The 18,450-nt window shown below is 36.1% G+C and overlaps 2 protein-coding genes across 9 annotated transcripts; both read left to right on the top strand.

Moving 5' to 3' along the window:
- The first annotated feature begins 270 nt into the window (after positions 1 to 270).
- Positions 271 to 5,459, top strand: LOC113717246 (transmembrane 9 superfamily member 2). Of its 8 annotated transcripts, none has more exons than XM_027241977.2 (9): positions 271 to 382; positions 1,657 to 1,854; positions 1,930 to 2,110; positions 2,638 to 2,678; positions 2,795 to 3,371; positions 3,469 to 3,606; positions 3,704 to 3,860; positions 3,963 to 4,447; positions 5,031 to 5,459. In XM_027241977.2, exons 2-9 carry the CDS (start codon positions 1,848 to 1,850, stop codon positions 5,245 to 5,247), a joined length of 1,803 nt encoding a protein of 600 aa, XP_027097778.1. In that variant the 5' UTR covers positions 271 to 382; positions 1,657 to 1,847; the 3' UTR covers positions 5,248 to 5,459. The 8 variants fall into 8 exon arrangements, with proteins under 8 accessions (XP_027097778.1, XP_071927327.1, XP_027097777.1 ...); XM_072071226.1 differs by lacking the exon at positions 271 to 382 and adding an exon at positions 403 to 1,161 and having other exon boundaries at positions 1,264 to 1,854; XM_027241976.2 differs by lacking the exon at positions 271 to 382 and adding an exon at positions 403 to 1,469.
- A 9,890-nt stretch (positions 5,460 to 15,349) lies between these two features.
- Positions 15,350 to 17,449, top strand: LOC113716055 (uncharacterized). The gene has a single exon (XM_027240355.2). The coding sequence runs from the start codon at positions 15,350 to 15,352 to the stop codon at positions 17,447 to 17,449; it is 2,100 nt and encodes a 699-aa protein (XP_027096156.2).
- Positions 17,450 to 18,450: the final 1,001 nt, after the last annotated feature.

The raw sequence follows: 18,450 nt of genomic DNA, 5'->3' as shown, positions 1-18,450 counted from the left end.
ATATATATATAGAACTCTACAAAGCTTCTTATCTTTATGGATTGGTGTTTACCTATCGGATTTCGAACTAAACATCATTTTTCTAATTTTACTTTGCAATATTACTAATCCGGGCTTGTAGAGAACATACCCGACCTGCACTCTTTCCTGAATTTTTATCCCTAAGTCCAAAGTCTAGTTTTCTCGTCAAAGTCAACTGCAGAAGTCTTCACTCCCAAAAGTCACACCATTGGCAGAACAGTCAACACTTTAGTACTAGTTTTTTTATTTCTTTCCTCCCATAATCTGCCTTGCCTTAGCAGTCAAAGCGCCAACTGTCTCTCTTTTACAGTCTCCTCTGAAGTATTTGTTGAGGTGGGCGAAGGCTTCCATTGCTCTTCCTGTAAGAATTCTTGACTTCTTTGTTGCTGCTAACTTGCTATATTAAATGCAACGAAAACTCCTTTGCTTGTTGTTCTTTTAAGTTTTAAGCTTTTCGGGAGCATGTTAATCTCTTGTTTGTCTGCTTTGCTTGTTTTCTTGAACTTTATGATTCTTGTTTATCATGATTTTCTATTTGGATTGGACTTGTTTAATTCATTCCTACGCTTTAGTAGTTGTACAGAGAAATCGTACAGGCACAACATAAATCTTTTAGTCAAGAACTGTCATTCAGTTTGTGGCAGGTCATTGTTTAGTTCCTTTTTTCCTTTATGGTCTGCAATTAAGATCGTTGATTTCTGTCATTAGAACCTGCTTTTGAGTTTTTCTTTTTGATATATTGTTTATCTAGTATGGTCACAGAAGCGAGTTTGATGTATGAAGATCTCAACTGCAGTGCTTATGCAGTCTATGTTTTGTATTTATGACTGTATAGTGTATATTGGCACTGGGATAATTTCAACTACTCAATTTTCATAATTGAAATTAGATTTGGGAAACTCTAGTTCAAGTGACTGTCCTCTTTTTCCATTCAAAAACTTAGGATTGGAAATGCAATAGTTGTCTTGATTGTTGACTTATAAATGTAAAGGGAGTTGTATGGAAATTACACTGGCATTTAGCTTAGGTTCAATTGCAGGGTAGAAAAGAGTTGGCAGATTCAGTTTCATTAGCTATTAAGAGAAGGAGTTAAAGCTGTAGAATCATTTTGTCTACCAGCTAGTGTTCAGTTTAGATGAGGTATTGAGAATCTTTGCTCTTCAAATTGCTTGATAACTTTGACAATGGCATTTTTCACATAACAAAAGGGTGCTAATATACCAAAAAATGTGGGTGCAACAGAAATTTGATACTCCTAGTCTGCCTCGTTTGATCCAACTTCTAGGGGGAATGATGAATGCCTTCCTTGCTGCTTGTATTAAATGAAAGAATGCATTGAATCGGTTCTATCACTGTCCTATTCCATATTTGTTAGCTCAGCATTTTAGCTCCTTTGAGATCTAACATCTTCTGCAGTCGGGAATAGAGCAGCAACATTACTTCTCATTGTAAGTAATTTTTATAGCTTAAAGATGTTTTTCTCCCTTTCCCTCCATGCTTTCTCTTTATAACATTGCCATCTGCATAAGCCACCAGCAGTGCCTTGAAGCTTTTAGGCACTTAGCTTGGTCCTTAACCTGCCCAAAATCAATTTCTCCATTGTTATCTTCATTATGTTCCTGACCTGGTTTGCAGCTTCTTTTATTAACATCTGTGCTGCCACTGCTTTTGGATCAAAAGCAACTACATCAATGAGATTAATACATGATGTGAGTGGTGACCAGTGTTATCCGTAACAAACATGTTTTTAGCTATTCAAGGAAAGGATTGGGGAGAATTATCCATTTGGTCAAAATACCGAGGAAAGGCACTGCAACTGCCTCTATATGTGTTGTAAGTAAAATGTTTTCTGCATTGATACTTTTTTCTATACTCCCTTTGGGAATCCCGACTTGATATTTCTGTTAGCTCTTTTTCTTTTTGCAGAAAGGAACAGGAGAATGGCAAACTCTGCTGAATGTTTTCTGATGAGTCTTGTTATGATTGGAATTCTTAGCCAAGTGACATCAGATGCCTTTGACCACAAATATAATAAAGGCGATCCAGTGCCTCTGTATGTCAACAAAGTTGGTCCATATCACAATCCTAGGTAAACATTCTTTTATGTTGATTGCAGATCATTAATATTCTCTGCTTGGGTAATGGAAATTTTGAAAACAATTATTGATGAAAACTTTTAAATTTGCTTGATATTTACATGTAGCCAAGATTCATGCCATGGTTACATGCAAAGTCACTTATTTAATCTTTTGTAACATCCTGATGAAAATAGGATGTTTTCCTAGTTGGTTTCATATATTTCATGTGCTTAATTTCTTTTTCCTTTTTCTCATTTGTCACTGTAAGCTATTTCTGGTTAACCAAATAATGCTTAATCTGGATCAGATACCAAATCTAGTCTTCATACCTTCAGAGTTTGTCCCTGTCAGCATGATCTATCAACATCCTGTTCTGAATGTGTGCTGCATATGATTTCTCTTGGTATCTTGCTCCAAATTTGATTTTTACTAGCAATCAGAGCATCTTTTAGTTTCCTAAATACTTAGTGGCAAGTCAATAAATTTGGTGTTCCTAATTCTTAGTTTCTGGTTGCCTTTTGCTTGTGGTTCATTTCAGTGAAACTTATCCGTATTACGATTTTCCGTTCTGTCCACCAGGTTTGTCTTGTGCATTATTTATCATCCTACTGTCCTGTGCATTATATAATCTTCATATCTTCTATCACTTTATAACTTCATTCACGTTGAAAGATTTTAGAGTTGAAATATTGCAGATCTCTGGCAAGAGAAGGAGGAATCTCTTGGGGAGGTGTTGAATGGAGATCATCTTGTTTCTGCTCCATATAATCTGAATTTCAGGTTAGATAGGGAATCTCATGTTGTTTGTAGAAGAAACCTGACCAGGAAAGAGGTTGCACTGTTCCGAACTGCTGTGTCTAAGGACTACTACTTACAAATGTATTATGATGACTTGCCAATTTGGCAATTCATTGGGGCGGCTCAGACAAACGATGTGGACACGTTTAACTATTATCTCTTCACAAAAGTCCACTTTGATATTTTCTACAGCGGAGATCGTGTGATTGAAATCAACCTGCTAACTGACTCATCAAACAGGGCTGACTTAACAGAGGACAAGGTTATTGATATTGAGTTCTTGTACAGTGTAAATTGGAAAGAAACGGACCTGCCTTTTGATACAAGAATGCAGAAGTACACAATGTTTGCACATTTTCCACTGAACATGAAAAAACATCAGTTTGCAATCACAAATTCATTTTGGACGATTATCCTCTTAGTTGGTTGTCTGGTTGCATTATACGTGCGAGTCCTCAGGAAAGATTTTAATGAGTAAGAAATCAAATCTGAGATAGTCAGGCTTGTGCCTTCTTTATTTTGTAGTGCAACAAATTCTTTCTTTCTGTTAACATTTTCTGTGTTACCTAAGGTATGAAAATGATGAGGAATTGGCTGATAATCAAGGACACACAGGATGGAAGATCATCCATAGCGATGTGTTCCGCTACCCAAAATATAACTGTTGCTTAGCTGCAGCTATTGGTTGTGGAACACAGTTATTTGCAGTGTTAGTAAAACTGAGACGGCAATATCCAAAAATTATGAGATATGACATGTTGAGTAATCTTGGGGTTATTTCTGATGGTATCTTGTGCATATTGCAGTGTGCTGTCCATTATCATATTGGGGGTTGCTGGCGTATTTCATCCATATGACCATGGAGTTCAGAAGGTTGCATCGGTCATCATTTATGCAATAACTAATGTCATTGCTGGATTCACTGCTGTTTCTTTCTATCATCAACTTGAAGGAAGTAACTCAGTAAGTGCTGGTGGTTTATATCCTCAGTTGATACTTGATAATGCCTTGAGAATATATTACTTTCAATGAGCCTAATTATATACACTAATTTTTTTCTTACAGGCGAAGAATCTATTTCTAGCAGGCTCTCTATTCTGTGGTCCTCTTTTTCTTACATTTTGTATGCTAAACACTGTTGCTGGTATCTACGAGTCCACAGCAGAGATTTCCATGGGCAATATTGTGAAGATTCTTCTTATATGGGTTTTCATAGCTTTGCCATTGCTTTTGTTGGGTGGGACTCTTGGGAAAATGACAAAGTCTGAGTTTCAAGCTCCTTGCAGATCCACAAAGTGTCCTAGAGAAATACCACCACTGCATTGGTACAGGGCTGCTCTTCCTCAAATGGCAATTGCTGGATTTCTTCCATTTAGTGTTTTCTATATTGAGCTATATCCCATCTTTGCAAGTATTTGGGGCTTAAAAGTGTTCACAACGTATGGAGTACTTTGTGTCTTTTTCATTTTCCTTGTAACTATCACGGCTCTTGTGTCAATTGGTTTGACATACCTTCAGCTTGCTGCCGAAGACCATCAATGGTGGTGGAGGTAAGTCTGTAGTTTTTAACGTAATAGAGTTTTTGCATTGTATTCTCTTTAAAGAGAAATTCTTTAGCTTTCTTGTCACTGTCAAAGTTTGAGGTCTTGGTAGTGTCTAGAAAACACCTCGAAAGGGAAAAAGATCAAAGGAAAAAGAGGCAACGGTTAACTTTTCCCTGCATTTGAAGAGTGCAAATAATGTTTGTGTTATTAAACGTTGTTCTGATCTGACAGCAATTTCTCAGTACAAGGTTTTTATATGTATGATTTTTTAACCATCTGGACAACTTTCAATCTGCGCGACAATATTTGAGTTTCTCATTCAAACCTGCTAGACAATGAATGCACAAACATTCTCCCATTGTCTTCATAGATGATGTGGGCATCATTCCTTACAAGCCTAGTAAAATCCACTATGTTTTCTGGACTTTGGCAAACTGGTTGATGGCTTTTTAATAACTTTGAGCTGAAAAAGACATTATTCCTTAAGAACTCTTGTGATAACGCTGATTATCGTTCAGATGGTACTTTCAAATTAGCTTTTTAGAGACTTATTATTATTAACTGATCCCCTATGCTTCAACTTGAGCAGGTCCTTTCTTTGTGGTGGCTCAACTGGCTTGTATGTCTACGCCTATTGCTTCTTCTTCTACTTTCAATCAGAAATGAGCGGTTTCTTACAGACCTCATTCTTCTTCGGCTACATGACTTGCAGCTGCTTTGGCCTCTTTCTCCTGCTAGGCACTGTGGGATTCCGCGCCTCTCTAATTTTTGTTCGTCATATATATAGTTCTATCAAGTTTGAGTAGCTGTTCTTGTCCTGTTAAGCTTCTGATCGATCTTTGCTTTGTCATGTCTGTCTGTAGTTAAATGTTACAGAGAGAGGTTTCAAGTTCTTGTCTTAGAAGATCAGTGAAAATATAGCAAGTGGATAAGAGTCACTTTGAATTGTCAGAGTTATTTCCAGAAGAAATGTATCATTTCCTGCATCCATTTCAATATTTCCAGAGTTAATTCTTCAGTGTAGACTCAAACTCATGCTCATTTGTTGATAATTCAGGGAGGTTCATGTTAACAAATCATCAATTGGAAGCTAAGTCAAAATCTAGCCAAAAGTTTGTCAGGAATGGTTTTAGTTGCTTTCTACCAACTTTTATTACCTTTTCAACCAGATTGTAGGAAAAGAAAACTCAAGTTGATGGCTTTTTTTGGGCAAAACTGGTTTCATGTAGTAATCTTGGAAAAGCAACTTGTTAGCCCGAAAAACAAAGTACCCAAAAAAGAAAGAAAGAAAGAAAGAAAGAAAGAGAGCTAATGAGAAATGTATCAAAATCATCTGGCAAGTTATTCTTATTTTGCCCAATCATTACTGAACTCTTTTTCCATACAACTGCCTTTCCTTTTTCTTCTTAGCAAAAAATTACCTCTTCTTCATTCCTAAACAACTTCTTAGCCGAGTTCTATGTCTAAGCAAACAGATTGCCATAGGAAAATACATTGACAAAATATACAAGACAATTAAGTAGCTAGGTCTTCTTTATGATAGAACCATATACATATCGAACAAAACATAAGGAAGCATAGAAACCGACTGTGCCTAACATGAGAAAAAGGCCATAACAGATGCAGGCCATGTAGCCAAAGAAAAATGAGGTTTGCAGGAAACCACTCATTTCTGAATCTTGGAAGTAATAGTAGAGGGAGAATCCATAGACATAAATGCCAACTGAACCACCATAGAGAAAGGACCTGTTCAAATTTTTTTAAAAAAAAATTAGGTCAGTGCTAGGCCACAATTAAGGTGCAAAAGGTATAATAAGAAAACTCAAGTAGCAGCCATCTGATGGCAGCTGACAAGATTAGGGATCAAGTCTTTGTAGAATGAATAGTTAAAGGAAGTAAAGAACAAAGCAGTCCGGAGACAGCGATAGACATGAATATAACTGTACTGAAAAGTGAGTAAATTTGACAGAAGACAGACAATTGGAGCAGAATCACATTGCATTGCACAAAAATATGCTGTGTCAGGTCATTAGTTGGTTTCAAAATGTTGGTTTCAGTAGCTTTATAACATAGTTAGCTTTTTATGTGTTAATTCTAGTCACTGAGTGAACATCCCAATTCGCAGAATGAAATGTTAAGTCGTAAGCAAAATATTGAGGAAGAAAATCAGCATCAGAATCTCTAGGACGAAAAAAGTGAATCCAATTAGCTCATAAGCCATCAGCCGAGAAACCCAAACCAATTACTGTTACCACTAAAAGATTAAGAGGTAGAGATGAAAATGTAGCAATCTGAAGACAAGAAAAGATAATTGTCAGTCAGTATATTGCAGGATAATGCAGATGGAGCTTTGCATTGTGATATAAGGCTACAAAGTTCCAAGCTGACTGATTGTGAAATATGAACAGCATATTATCATTTTAGCAAACTTAAGGTAAATAGTTTAGTTTGACAGCAATAACAATTAGGACTAATTATCACTTTTAAAAGATTGTGTCCACTAACCAAAGTTTAGTTATACAAAACATAACTTACCTCCACCACCATTCATGATTTCCAAGAAGTCGAGCGATGGTCATACCCACAGATGGTAATACACAAAATTTAACAAACTAAAAAAATTAAAATGCATAAAAAATGAGATTTTTTATGAATTTTCTGCTATATTTTTTAATTTTCTATTATATATTGCTTTTTTTAAGTTGCTGTATTTATTTTTTACTCAATTAATAGTTATTGGATCTCAAGGAAACAAAAAAGAACTAAAACATGATATTTATGTAGGAGAAATAGTAATATAATAAAAGGTGGGACGGAGAGTGGCATAGAGTGTGGGACAGAAGATCCGTTGCGCTGCACATGTAAGGATAGATGCATACCAGATAACTCCTTGATCATATGGATGGAATACGCCAAAAAGGCCTAACGTTATAATGGATGCCCCATTGCCAGAACATAGAAGAAATTACTATAAGGAGACATTAAAACTTTGGTAAGATTTGAAAGGTTTATCTGAGTTTATCAGATGCATCTCAGGAGGTACTAACATTGTGAGCAACTGAATTCCAGAACCAAGAGCTGCAGAAAAAAAAGACTTGTATTTTTGGCTGGCGTCGAAACACATCACCTCCGAGGATCTTCCACCCTGTCTCTACTTGACCTGTTTCCTGATCATTTGCATCTCTTAACAAGATTCAAGGCAAGTGAGTGTAAAGATAGAAAAAAAAATACTACTCTTCTAAGCAACAAAGAATTATTTATTTCTTACTTAGAAAACTCTCTTCGAAGCATTCGACCACCTAATGACACCAGATAAATCGTCAAGATGAATGAGATCATAATTGACAACCAATGGACAAAATCGGCAGGCTTCTTGTATTTCTCCATTCTCTTTTCAAACAGTGTAGCTGTTTCTTTCCACTCCACCGAATATAAGAACTCAAATTCTACATCAATGTCCTTTTCCTCTGTTAATTCAACCATATGTGATAGGTCTGGTTGGGTTCTGATCTCAATCACACGATCCCCATTATAATATATTTTAAATTGGATGTGGGTGATTAGAAATTGCTGTCTGTCACGATTAACAATCCCTACGAAAGCCCAAAGGGGAAAGTCATCACGGTACATTTGGTAAACATACTCTTCTGCAATAGCAGTTTGAAACCGAAAAATATCTTCTTTTGTCAAATTTTTTCTGCACAAAACTTGACATTGTTTGCCCACAAGGAAGTCGAGTTTATAAGGAGCTGAAACAAGATGGTCTCCATTCAGTGCCAGGCCAAGGGATTCTTTCTTGTCCTTCACATGATCTGTCAAATTTGTAGACCTATAAGATGATCTATAAGTTTCGCTGTGTTAAACCAAACAAAACAGTAGTTAGAAAGGAATTAGAGAAGAAGAACTAATGCGACTCATAGTAAATGTATACAAAATCAATGAGGTGGTGGAGCATTTCAGTCAGAACTTGTCCAGTTGGAGCAATAATTTTGAGTTAAGGAGAGAAATATTCTATTCAGAAGGAGGTCATAGTTATGGAAGATTAGAATTGTTCAGTAGGGCTCAAAGTGGTTAATTAAAGCATTTAATTATTTTTTTAAGTAAACTAAGAAGTTGATTGAGATCGTGAAATTCCATGATAATGTTCAAAGGCTAGGCTCATAATTCTGAATACATGAAGATCAACACAAATAAACAAATGGGTCGAAGGATTAAAAAAAAAAAAAACTTAAAACTCTAATGACTGAAATGAGATCAAAGTGTAAATTTTCACTTGAACAAAATGCAACTGATGAGCAACATGGCAAGAAAATTACCTTGGGTTTAGATATGGACCAATCTTGCTAACATAGAAAAAAAACTGAATCTCCACTTTCATACAGGTGATTAGAAATGTCTGCTCCAGCAGGGCTCCAAACAACCATTTTCCTTAAAACTTAGAGAATGATAATGATGACAATAATTTGCACAGCCCTGGCCATTCTCCCTACTTTTTCTAGAAGATACAAAAAATCTACTTTCTCCAGCCTATTATACATGATAAGTTTGGCATATTATGCAAAAAATAGAAGTATCTTATTGCACGAGGAAGAAGAATAGAACATGTCAGACACAATGTTTCATATAATGTCAGACAATGTAAAAGCAACATATTATGGCCCCAACAACTTGTATAGAAGAAGTATCTAAAGCAAAAATTTTTTGAGCCCAAGAGTGTCAAGGCTAAGCTATTGAGATAAGAAAATCGTCGTAAGTAGAGGGAGAGGTAAGAGCATCCATTAGGAAAAGCCCAAGGTATATATGTAGAAGCATACCGATCATAAATCAGGACAGTGGGACAGAGTTCTTCTGAGGAAGTGAACAACTTGATGACACAGATCCGTTAGTTAGAGATAGAGTTAGTGAATTATGTCAAGTGCAATCAGTTGGAGATAGCATTAGATATGGCTGCAAGTACACAAAGTTTATTGTAATGACAGAGAAAACGAATGCTTTTGGCATACATAGGGAGGAAATCATGCTCACTCAATCGAAGCGTACAGTTGAAACAAGCAATTCAGCGTATGAGCAACAAGCAAAACGTGATTTCAGTATAAGGTCCTTTGTCATTATAAAAAAATCAAATCTTGATTTTGCTGGCTATTAAGAATTATGGAAAAACTAAAGTTTTGCAGGAACATTTCAAGAAGACTTTCCTGAAAGTTTTATATCCAGAAGTCCGTTTTCATCATAGAAGAGCCTAAATCATGAGGCACATAATTCAGCATGTCTGTCACAGGAACCTTTTATCTGATAAAGATGGCCAACAGGCAATTGATATCTTCTGCAGCTTTTTTGTGGATGTCAAAGATATATAGCCATTTTGTTCCTTTGCCATTTTGCTGTTCTTGATGAACAAAATGTGCAAGCAATTGTGAGTACGAAAACTAACTCTAAAACAAGTAAAATCTAGTCTGTGGCTATTCTCATCCTCAGACATCCCTAAAACAACTGGTTACAAATCTGTTTTCCATTTTCATGGTCTTAAAATCCAAACCGGCAGATTAAGAGACTATCCATTGAGCCTAAGTATAACAAATCTCTGTTTAAATTGCTTATAAACTTGAACCACTGGATTTATCACACTTAAATGATGCAATTGACTTTTTCCTGACATTCAGGCATGCATAACAGAAATCATTCTTTGGAGCGAAGAAATATCTTGCTATATATATGCACACACATGCATGCTAGCATGCACTGACATAGATATGCAGTTCTATACATACATACATATATATATATATATAGAACTAAAAAGGTAATAAAAGGATTTGACAGGATTGACATGTTTCAGTATTTTGGCAATAACTTGAGCTACCAAGCGGATTGATATGATTCTTGATTTAATTTGAAGCTAAAGAAAGCTCTACAATTTTTGTGAAGACATCAAAGTCTAGTTAGCACTTTTCATAATCAAAAGTCCAAATTACTGAAATATAGCTGCTGCGATACTCTTATGACCAAGTCTCAGTTTTTTAGGCATATCTCAGCATTCAGACTTCCAAATGATTTGATTCTTGTGGCGTTGGAAAGCTTATTCAAGGGTTACAATATTGCGTTTTGAGCAAGAACTGATTTGGCTCAGTGATGGTGTTTTTGGACTCTAAACATGATTTGCACGCGAATCCGTACCGATCCGTGGACGAATCCATGACCAGGGCCGGACATCACAAAGAACTTTGTGCCAAACATCTCTAGATTCTTTTGTGCATTGAGCTTGGCCCAACGGTGCTGGACATTGGGCCAGTCTTCATCGACAATGTGCGGAAACATAATTTTTGAGTCCAATAAAGCTTATATATGCCATGTTTAGGATATATCTTCAAGAAACTATAAATAGGAGTTCTTTAGGTCATTTTTATGAGGGAAAACATTAATCTAACTTAGTTTTAATATCTTTTCATAGTTTATTCTTAAAAGATCAAGATCAAACGGATGCGAATCAAGAAGCGTGCAAGGAGAAGATCGGAGCAAGCAATTGAGAAATTTTTTTAATTCTTTTTCTTATCTTTGTAGCAACTCTTTGAATCCATTATTTTAATTTTCAAATCATGTTGAAGTAAATTGTTTATGGGGTTAGGGTTTTTATGAAGGAATTTGATTAATTTTTCTAGTTTAATTTCTTGCCTTTTACTATGATTTATTTATCTTATTTTTAATTATGTATTTATGCTTGGCCACCATAGACATGCTCTTAGGGTTGTATTGAATTGAAAAGGGATATATAACTATGTACTGGATAGATAAACATATTTAGTCTAATCACGAGAGTATGTTAGAATTTGTGTGACGCACTTATATCCCCAAAGTTCTTAAAAGGGTATAATTGAATATTTGTGTTTTCGAGAGAAACATAGGATTTAAATAGACACACTTTAAATGTATGGAGTGATAATCTAAAATATAATTATGTGATGCGTTCATGGTTTGTTAAGGAATTAACTAGATACTTGACTCAAATTCTGGATTAAAACCTGAAACCCCGATCTAGTATCTATGTTTTCTCATCACTACTCTATTTGAATTGATTATTCTTTTATTGCTTAGTTAGAAAATACAACTTCTTGAATTTAAATTTTGTTATTTTGTTAGAATAATTAAAGTAGAAAATTAACTTGTCCCTTTGGATTTGACTCTGAAATAATTATTATTACGATCGACCCTGTGCGTTTACAAGAATTCGTTGATCAGGTCTGGTTATAAAAGAAAATAAAAAGAGAGAGAGAGAGTACTATGTAAAGTCTAAGGTAAGTGGCTACTTGAATAATTGACATAAGAAGTATGTGAAGTGGTACTAATAAAAAATCTCAAGGCATCTTCGGAATTAATACTTTCCAAATGCCTACTTGAGAAAACAAGAATCACCTATAAATGATTGATTATGCATGTACAAAGTAGATCACTCCTACTTTCGACAAAAAAGAAAGTGGATCATTCCTACGGAGTATTATTGCCTTAACCTGGGAAAAAAAAGGTAGATCATTGTTTTATGTAGTCAAGTAAGACAATACATTTTTACAAAGTAAATAAACAAGGGGTGAACCAACGGTAAGAGATTGACAGCTACTTGTGACTTTTCTTCTGGTATTTCACATGGTGAGACAATAATGAGAGAGGGAAATTGAAGTTAATGGATGCTGGGCCAAATTAGTTTGATTTTGTAATCCTCTAAAGACAATTCTCAGCAAGAAGGTAACGGATGGTAGGGCTATAAACAATATGAGTCGTTAACGAACAATTCAGGTTTGATTTGGTAAAGGTTCTGTTTGAGTTTGAATTTAATGACTTTGAGAGCTCAAATGAGAATTAAAATTCAACTAACTTGCTGGGTCAAGCTAGAACTTGCAATTCTTTAGCTCATTAAGGCTCGAAATTTGTTTTATATAAATTTTAAAAAATATATATATATATATATATGTAAATATCTTACAAAACATATATGTATTATTACAAATGTTCAAACTTTCAAATCGAGCTTGAACATACCAAATAAAAGGTGGAGTTGAGCTTGGACTTAAATTTAAGCTCATGTTCAATTTGAGCTCAAGTTCAAATATTCAAGCCCAAAATCTTAAGTCAAAGTTTGATAGTTTAAAAGTTGATTGATGCAATTTGATTCATTTACAACCTTAGTTGATGGTTTACCTGTGTTTAATTAGAATTTATGTGAATAAGATATATTTGTTGTATCTTTACACAATATGATGTTAGCGTATACATTTATTATATGAGTAACTTTTATACACTATCAGTGAAAATTTTATACACTGACTTATTGAGCAAATTTTATATACACTATCACGATTGGATAGATGACACGTGAGAAAATTTTAAATTTTAAATTCAAAATTTACATATATGTCATATATTTAATGGTGATAGTGTATATAAGATTATAGTAGTGTCTATATCTATTGTACTGATAGGGTATAATTTGTTAGTAATTTTATTATTAATTTTCCCTTTTATCCCTGACAAATATTGTGTTAATTGCTGATATTTACTTATATTTGGTATTTGGAATCAATTTCAGGAGTAAAGCAGAAAATTACCAAATGATCCTACTAGCAATAGGAGACGAGTCAATTCGGCAGGGCCTATCCTTGGTAATTCATCTTCTCAATTCGGCAGGGACCACGGAGGAAAGAAAAGGGCTTTGGTCCTTTGGCTCTTAAGAGGGAAGCAACGTAGAAAGCCAAAGGAAAACTAAGTAGAAATTTGGAGTCTTGTGCCAATTGGTGGGGACCGCGCAGAGGCTCACAATAAGGGCAGCTCCAATGGGGGTGTAATGGGGAGCCATTGCACCCCTCCATGACACGGCTCCCCATTGGAGCCATGTCATGGAGATTACACGCATCACATGTATGATACTTGTAATCCATTGAATTTTCTTCCTATGGCAACGGTAAAATTTCAGCGAGGGGCAGATTTCTTCTCTATTTTCTTCCTTCGCATTTGAAGTATCAAATATTTGTTTAATTTCCTACATAATTATTTTTAAAAAAATAACAATATATTATTTTTGAAACATAGAAAAAGATATATTATTCAAACTTAAAAATTAATAATATCATTTTTAGAAAATAAAAAAATTCAAAATGTACAAAATTTAACGAAAGTTAGTACTTTATTTTTTAAAAATAGCAAAATTAGTTTTAAAAATTACTTTATTTATTTATGGGATATGAGTTATGCATTATTAAAATAAATATTTGATTAATTGTGGACCCATGCTATTACACCTTATGGAGTGTAATCCATTGTGAGTGAAAGTGTAATAAAAGAGGAGAAAGTGGAATGCTGACGTGGCATAAGGATTACACTCCACAAAGTGTAATAGCATTGTGGATGCTCTAAGGAGAAGAATTCGGCAGACTTGTGCCAATTGGTGGGGACCACTGGATGAGCCTTGGAGTGATCTTTCTTTTGGCTTAAAAAGGGAACACACGTACAGAAGAGAGGCGGCTCCTAGTCAATCTCTAGTTTTTAGTCTTTTAGTTTAGTTTCAGTTTTTCCATCATCTGACTGGCCTCTGATACACGCCAGGTGTTCGACAAAATTCCCCAACGGGAAAAACATCTTTTATTCCTTGCTTTCTAGTAAAAAACGCTATGCCTTTGCAATCCATTAATTCGTGTGATGATTTAATTATGCGGCGTGGCTAAGTCTTCCATCTAGTCAAGGGTCAACTCGACGGCGCAGTCCCGAAAATCTGTGAGATCTAATTAGTTTTCACGCGTTCCTTTATCTATTAATATTTGCATGTTGTCTGATTTAATTTTCATGGGATTATTTTATTAATTGGATGTCAAGGGCCCGATGTTCAATGTGATTTATTAATCTCGTGCCAATTTAGTCAATTAAATCCGTAATTGTTTGATTGATTAATATTAGTGGCAACTGGTGTGTTTACACATTAGGGGAACGTGCAATCTAATTTAAATAACCCTCGTAGCGTGCTATTGATTAGGGCTAGGTTTTTCTGGTTATTAATGCAATTGGAAAATTAATTCCTACGGTCGTACCTAGGAGTGGTTTTCTGGTTAGGGGTGATTAATGGTCGTACCTTGGTCACCTATAAATTAAGGAAAAATTGGTCATTAGAGTTCATCGATGGCTATAACTAGCCTATTAATAAATTAAGTGAACCTCTCCTGCATCAATGATCGGATAAATGGACTGTGCCTGAGTAGTTGCATCCTTGGCTAGAATTTATTTATTTCTGATTAAATTCCTGCTATATTTGTGTTAGTTATTGGTCATTTTTAGTTAAATTGTTTAATTGTTTTTAGTCTCATTCCGGTTAAATCCCCCTTTGTCAATTGGACTTTAAAAGAAACAGATATCTCCAGTCCCTGAGGAGACGACCCTACTTGCCACTGTCTATTATTTAGTATTTTCTGACAACTAATTAATTCTGGTATATCGGGTTAAGCAAACTCTTCGGGAACATGGTGAATCAAGTAACCCATTGCACACCTAGAGTCCCTGCTCCAGTACCTAGGATTAATTATTGACTGCTTTTAGTGGTAGTTAGGTTCTATATTTATTATTATTATTGCATAGGCTGACGACCTGTCAATTTTTGGCGCCGTTGCCGGGGACTGGCGTTATTATTTGTTTCTTCATTAAGTTCATTTTTGCTCTAATTTTTTGGTATTTTTCTAGTGTATGCCTAGGTCTTCTCGTACAGGTGAATTGATTTTTGACCCTGAAGTAGAGAAGACCGCGCGTAGAACTAGAAAGGAAACCAGACAGCTCAGAGAGGAGCACTCCAGTGCTGCATCTCAGAGATCTGAGCCCGAAGTTGAACCATCAGATTCGTTTGGTGACACTTCAAGTGATTCATACCAAGAAAACGTCACCATGGCAAACACACAAACATTAAGGGAGTTGGCTGCTCCAAACTTGACCCAACAACCTCTTTGCATAACTTTTCCTCGCCTTAGTGAGAATGCAGCTTTTGAATTAAAACCTGGTTTAATACATTTGTTGCCTGTTTTTCATGGTCTGTCAGGAGAGGAACCCCACAAACACATGCAGGAATTTGATGTGGTGTGTTCGAGTATGAAGCCTTCGGGAGTAACTGATGAACAAATTAAATTAAGGGCCTTCCCTTTCTCTCTCAAGGATTCGGCAAAGGACTGGTTATACTGTCTACCTGCAGGCATTATCACCACGTGGCCAGAGATGCAGAAAAATTTTTTTGAAAAATATTTCCCTGCATCCAGAGCTACTAGTTTGCGAAAGGAAATATGTGGCATCAAGCAATTTCACGGGAAATCCTTGTATGAATATTGGGAGAGGTTCACCAGGCTGCGTACCCGATGCCCGCATCACCAAATAAGTGATCAACTGCTGATTCAGTATTTCTACGAGAGACTACTAATGAACGATAGAAATATCATTGATGCAGCAAGTGGTGGTGCACTGGTGAATAAGACTACCCAGGAGGCATGGGACTTAATCGAGCGAATGGCAGAGAATTGCCAACAGTTTGGTACGAGAGCAGATGTTCCTACGAGAAAGGTCAACGAGGTAAGTTCATCTTCCATTGAACAGCAGTTATCTGAATTAACCTCATTTGTTCGACAGATAGCTGTAGGAAATGCACAGCATGCCAAAGTGTGTGGGATTTGCACGAATATTGGTCATACCACTGACTCGTGCCCACAGTTACATGAAGAGGGAATTGAGCAAGCAAATATGGCTGGTAACATGCCCATGCCACGTAGACAGTATGACTCCTATTCCAACTCATATAATCCGGGTTGGAGGGATCATCCAAATCTAAGTTATGGGGGAAATAAGCAACAAAATTTCATCCCCAATAGACAGCAGGGCTTCCAGCAACAATATCAAACAAGGAATCAACCCTCCTCTACCTCAGGTATGTCCCTAAAAGACATGGTTAAAACCATAGCTTCTAATACTGTGAAATTTCAACAGGACACTGAGGCCAGCAATCAAGAGATGAAAGTACGTATGCAAAACTTGAAAAATCAGATGAGTCAATTAGCCTCAATTGTCAACCGATTAGACTCCCAGGGAAAGGGAAAACTTTCATCCCAACCTGAGGTGAATCCCAAGAATGTAAGTGCAATGACCCTCAGGAGTGGGAAAGAGGTTGAAGGACCAGCACCAGTGGCTCCAAAGGACAAGAATGAGAACTGCATTGAGAAGGAGCTTGAGGAAGAAGGAACGCCCGGCACAAATAAAGAGGTAATACGTAACCCAATGGTTCCAGTTAAGCCTAACCCACCACATTTTCCTAACAGGTTGGAAAGGCCTAAAAAGCAAGACAAGGAAAAGGAAATTTTGGAGATGTTTAGGAAGGTGGAGATAAATATCCCCTTACTTGACGCAATTAAGCAAGTACCCCGGTATGCCAAAATTTTGAAGGACCTATGCATCAATAGGAAGAAACTGAGGGGAGATAAAAGGATAATTGTGGGAGAGAACGTATCTGCAGTGCTTAAAAGAAAACTTCCACCCAAGTGCGGAGACCCAGGTATGTTCACTATTCCTTGTAAAATAGGGAACACTAGCATTAGGAATGCCATGTTAGATATAGGAGCCTCCATAAATGTGATGCCCAAGGCTATTTATGCTTCTCTGAATTTGGGCCCCTTAAAGGAAACTAGCATTATAATTCAATTGGCTGATAGGACTAATGCTTATCCTGATAGGGTGATAGAAGATGTGTTAGTGCAAGTGAACAATTTAGTGTTCCCTGCTGATTTTTATATTCTTGATATGGGTGATGAACGTTCTCCAAATCCATCACCAATTTTGTTGGGGAGGCCCTTCTTAAGCACAGCTCGTACAAAAATTGATGTTAGTGAGGGCACCCTAACGATGGAATTTGATGGAGAAATAGTTCATTTCAATATATTTGAGGCCATGAAATATCCGTGTCATTCTAATGCTGTTTTTGCTGTGAGTGTAATTGATCCTTTGGTGTAAGAAGTATTTGAGATTAATGGTAGGGATGAATTAGAGATAGCAATCACCAAACATTTGGATCTGGAAGCAGCCTGCGAAATGGAGTTAGACATCAGTTTGCAAAGAATGGTTGGAGCCTTGCATTCACTAGGCCAAAGTCCTCTAAGATATGATATTGCTCCTATATTCGTGCCTGAATCACACCTAAAGTTATTACCTTCTATCGTGCAGGCACCTGAAGTGGAGTTGAAACCCCTGCCCGAGCATTTAAAGTATGCCTATCTGGGTGAAAAAGAGACGTTACCAGTGATAATCTCATCCAAATTATCACCCATGGAGGAGGATAAGCTCGTACTAATGCATACATACAGTATTGTGTGCTTCAATTCAATTAATTGACAATTGCAAAAGCCTTAGGATCGGAAATAATTAAATTTCATGTTTAGCACCCTCCCCATTTCATTAATTTATTTTTATTTTTATTTTTATTCTTCTATTGCTTTCTCTCTGTTTTGCTTACAATTTACCTATTCTTTCATTGGCTCAGTTCACAAAAGTTCTCGAAATCAAACACTGTTCCAATCAAAAGGATTGATATATATATATATATATAGAGAGAGAGAGAGAGAGACATGTCAAAATCCAACTAGCTAAAGGTTTAGAAAAGTGAAAAAAACTAAAAAAAAAAACTAATTAAGAAAACTAATTCCCTATTCTCTGTCTCCAACAAATATTTGGAAATCTGAATCCTTGTCTAATTTAGTTGAGATTCTTTGACTTCCAAATCCACGCATACTTAAATTTAACAACTGATTTTCACATTCCACCAGTTATGTATAAAAACTAATACAGACCTAGTTTCGGGTCGGAACCGCGCGAGAGCGAATATATTCTTGAATGATCGGTGTACAAAATTCACAAGAAGTTGTAACTCATTATTAACAACTTGTACTAACTCGGTAACGGGATAAAAGTGCACGATCTTTTCGTCATCTTTTTTAGAGCCAACGTAACCAATAAAC

Source organism: Coffea arabica, chromosome 11c (assembly GCF_036785885.1).
Source record: "Coffea arabica cultivar ET-39 chromosome 11c, Coffea Arabica ET-39 HiFi, whole genome shotgun sequence".
Taxonomy (NCBI): Eukaryota; Viridiplantae; Streptophyta; class Magnoliopsida; order Gentianales; family Rubiaceae; genus Coffea; species Coffea arabica.
Note: the sequence above shows the minus strand (reverse complement) of the source record. Positions and strands in the feature narration are given on the sequence as shown.

Coding starts and splice junctions, on each gene's coding strand:
- LOC113716055 (XM_027240355.2), top strand. CDS start 15,350: ATGGCAAACACACAAACATTAAGGGAGTTGGCTGCTCCAAACTTGACC.
- LOC113717246 (XM_027241977.2), top strand. Junction 2,679..2,794: donor TTTTCCGTTCTGTCCACCAG/GTTTGTCTTGTG, acceptor GAAATATTGCAG/ATCTCTGGCAAGAGAAGGAG. Junction 3,372..3,468: donor CTCAGGAAAGATTTTAATGA/GTAAGAAATCAA, acceptor GTGTTACCTAAG/GTATGAAAATGATGAGGAAT.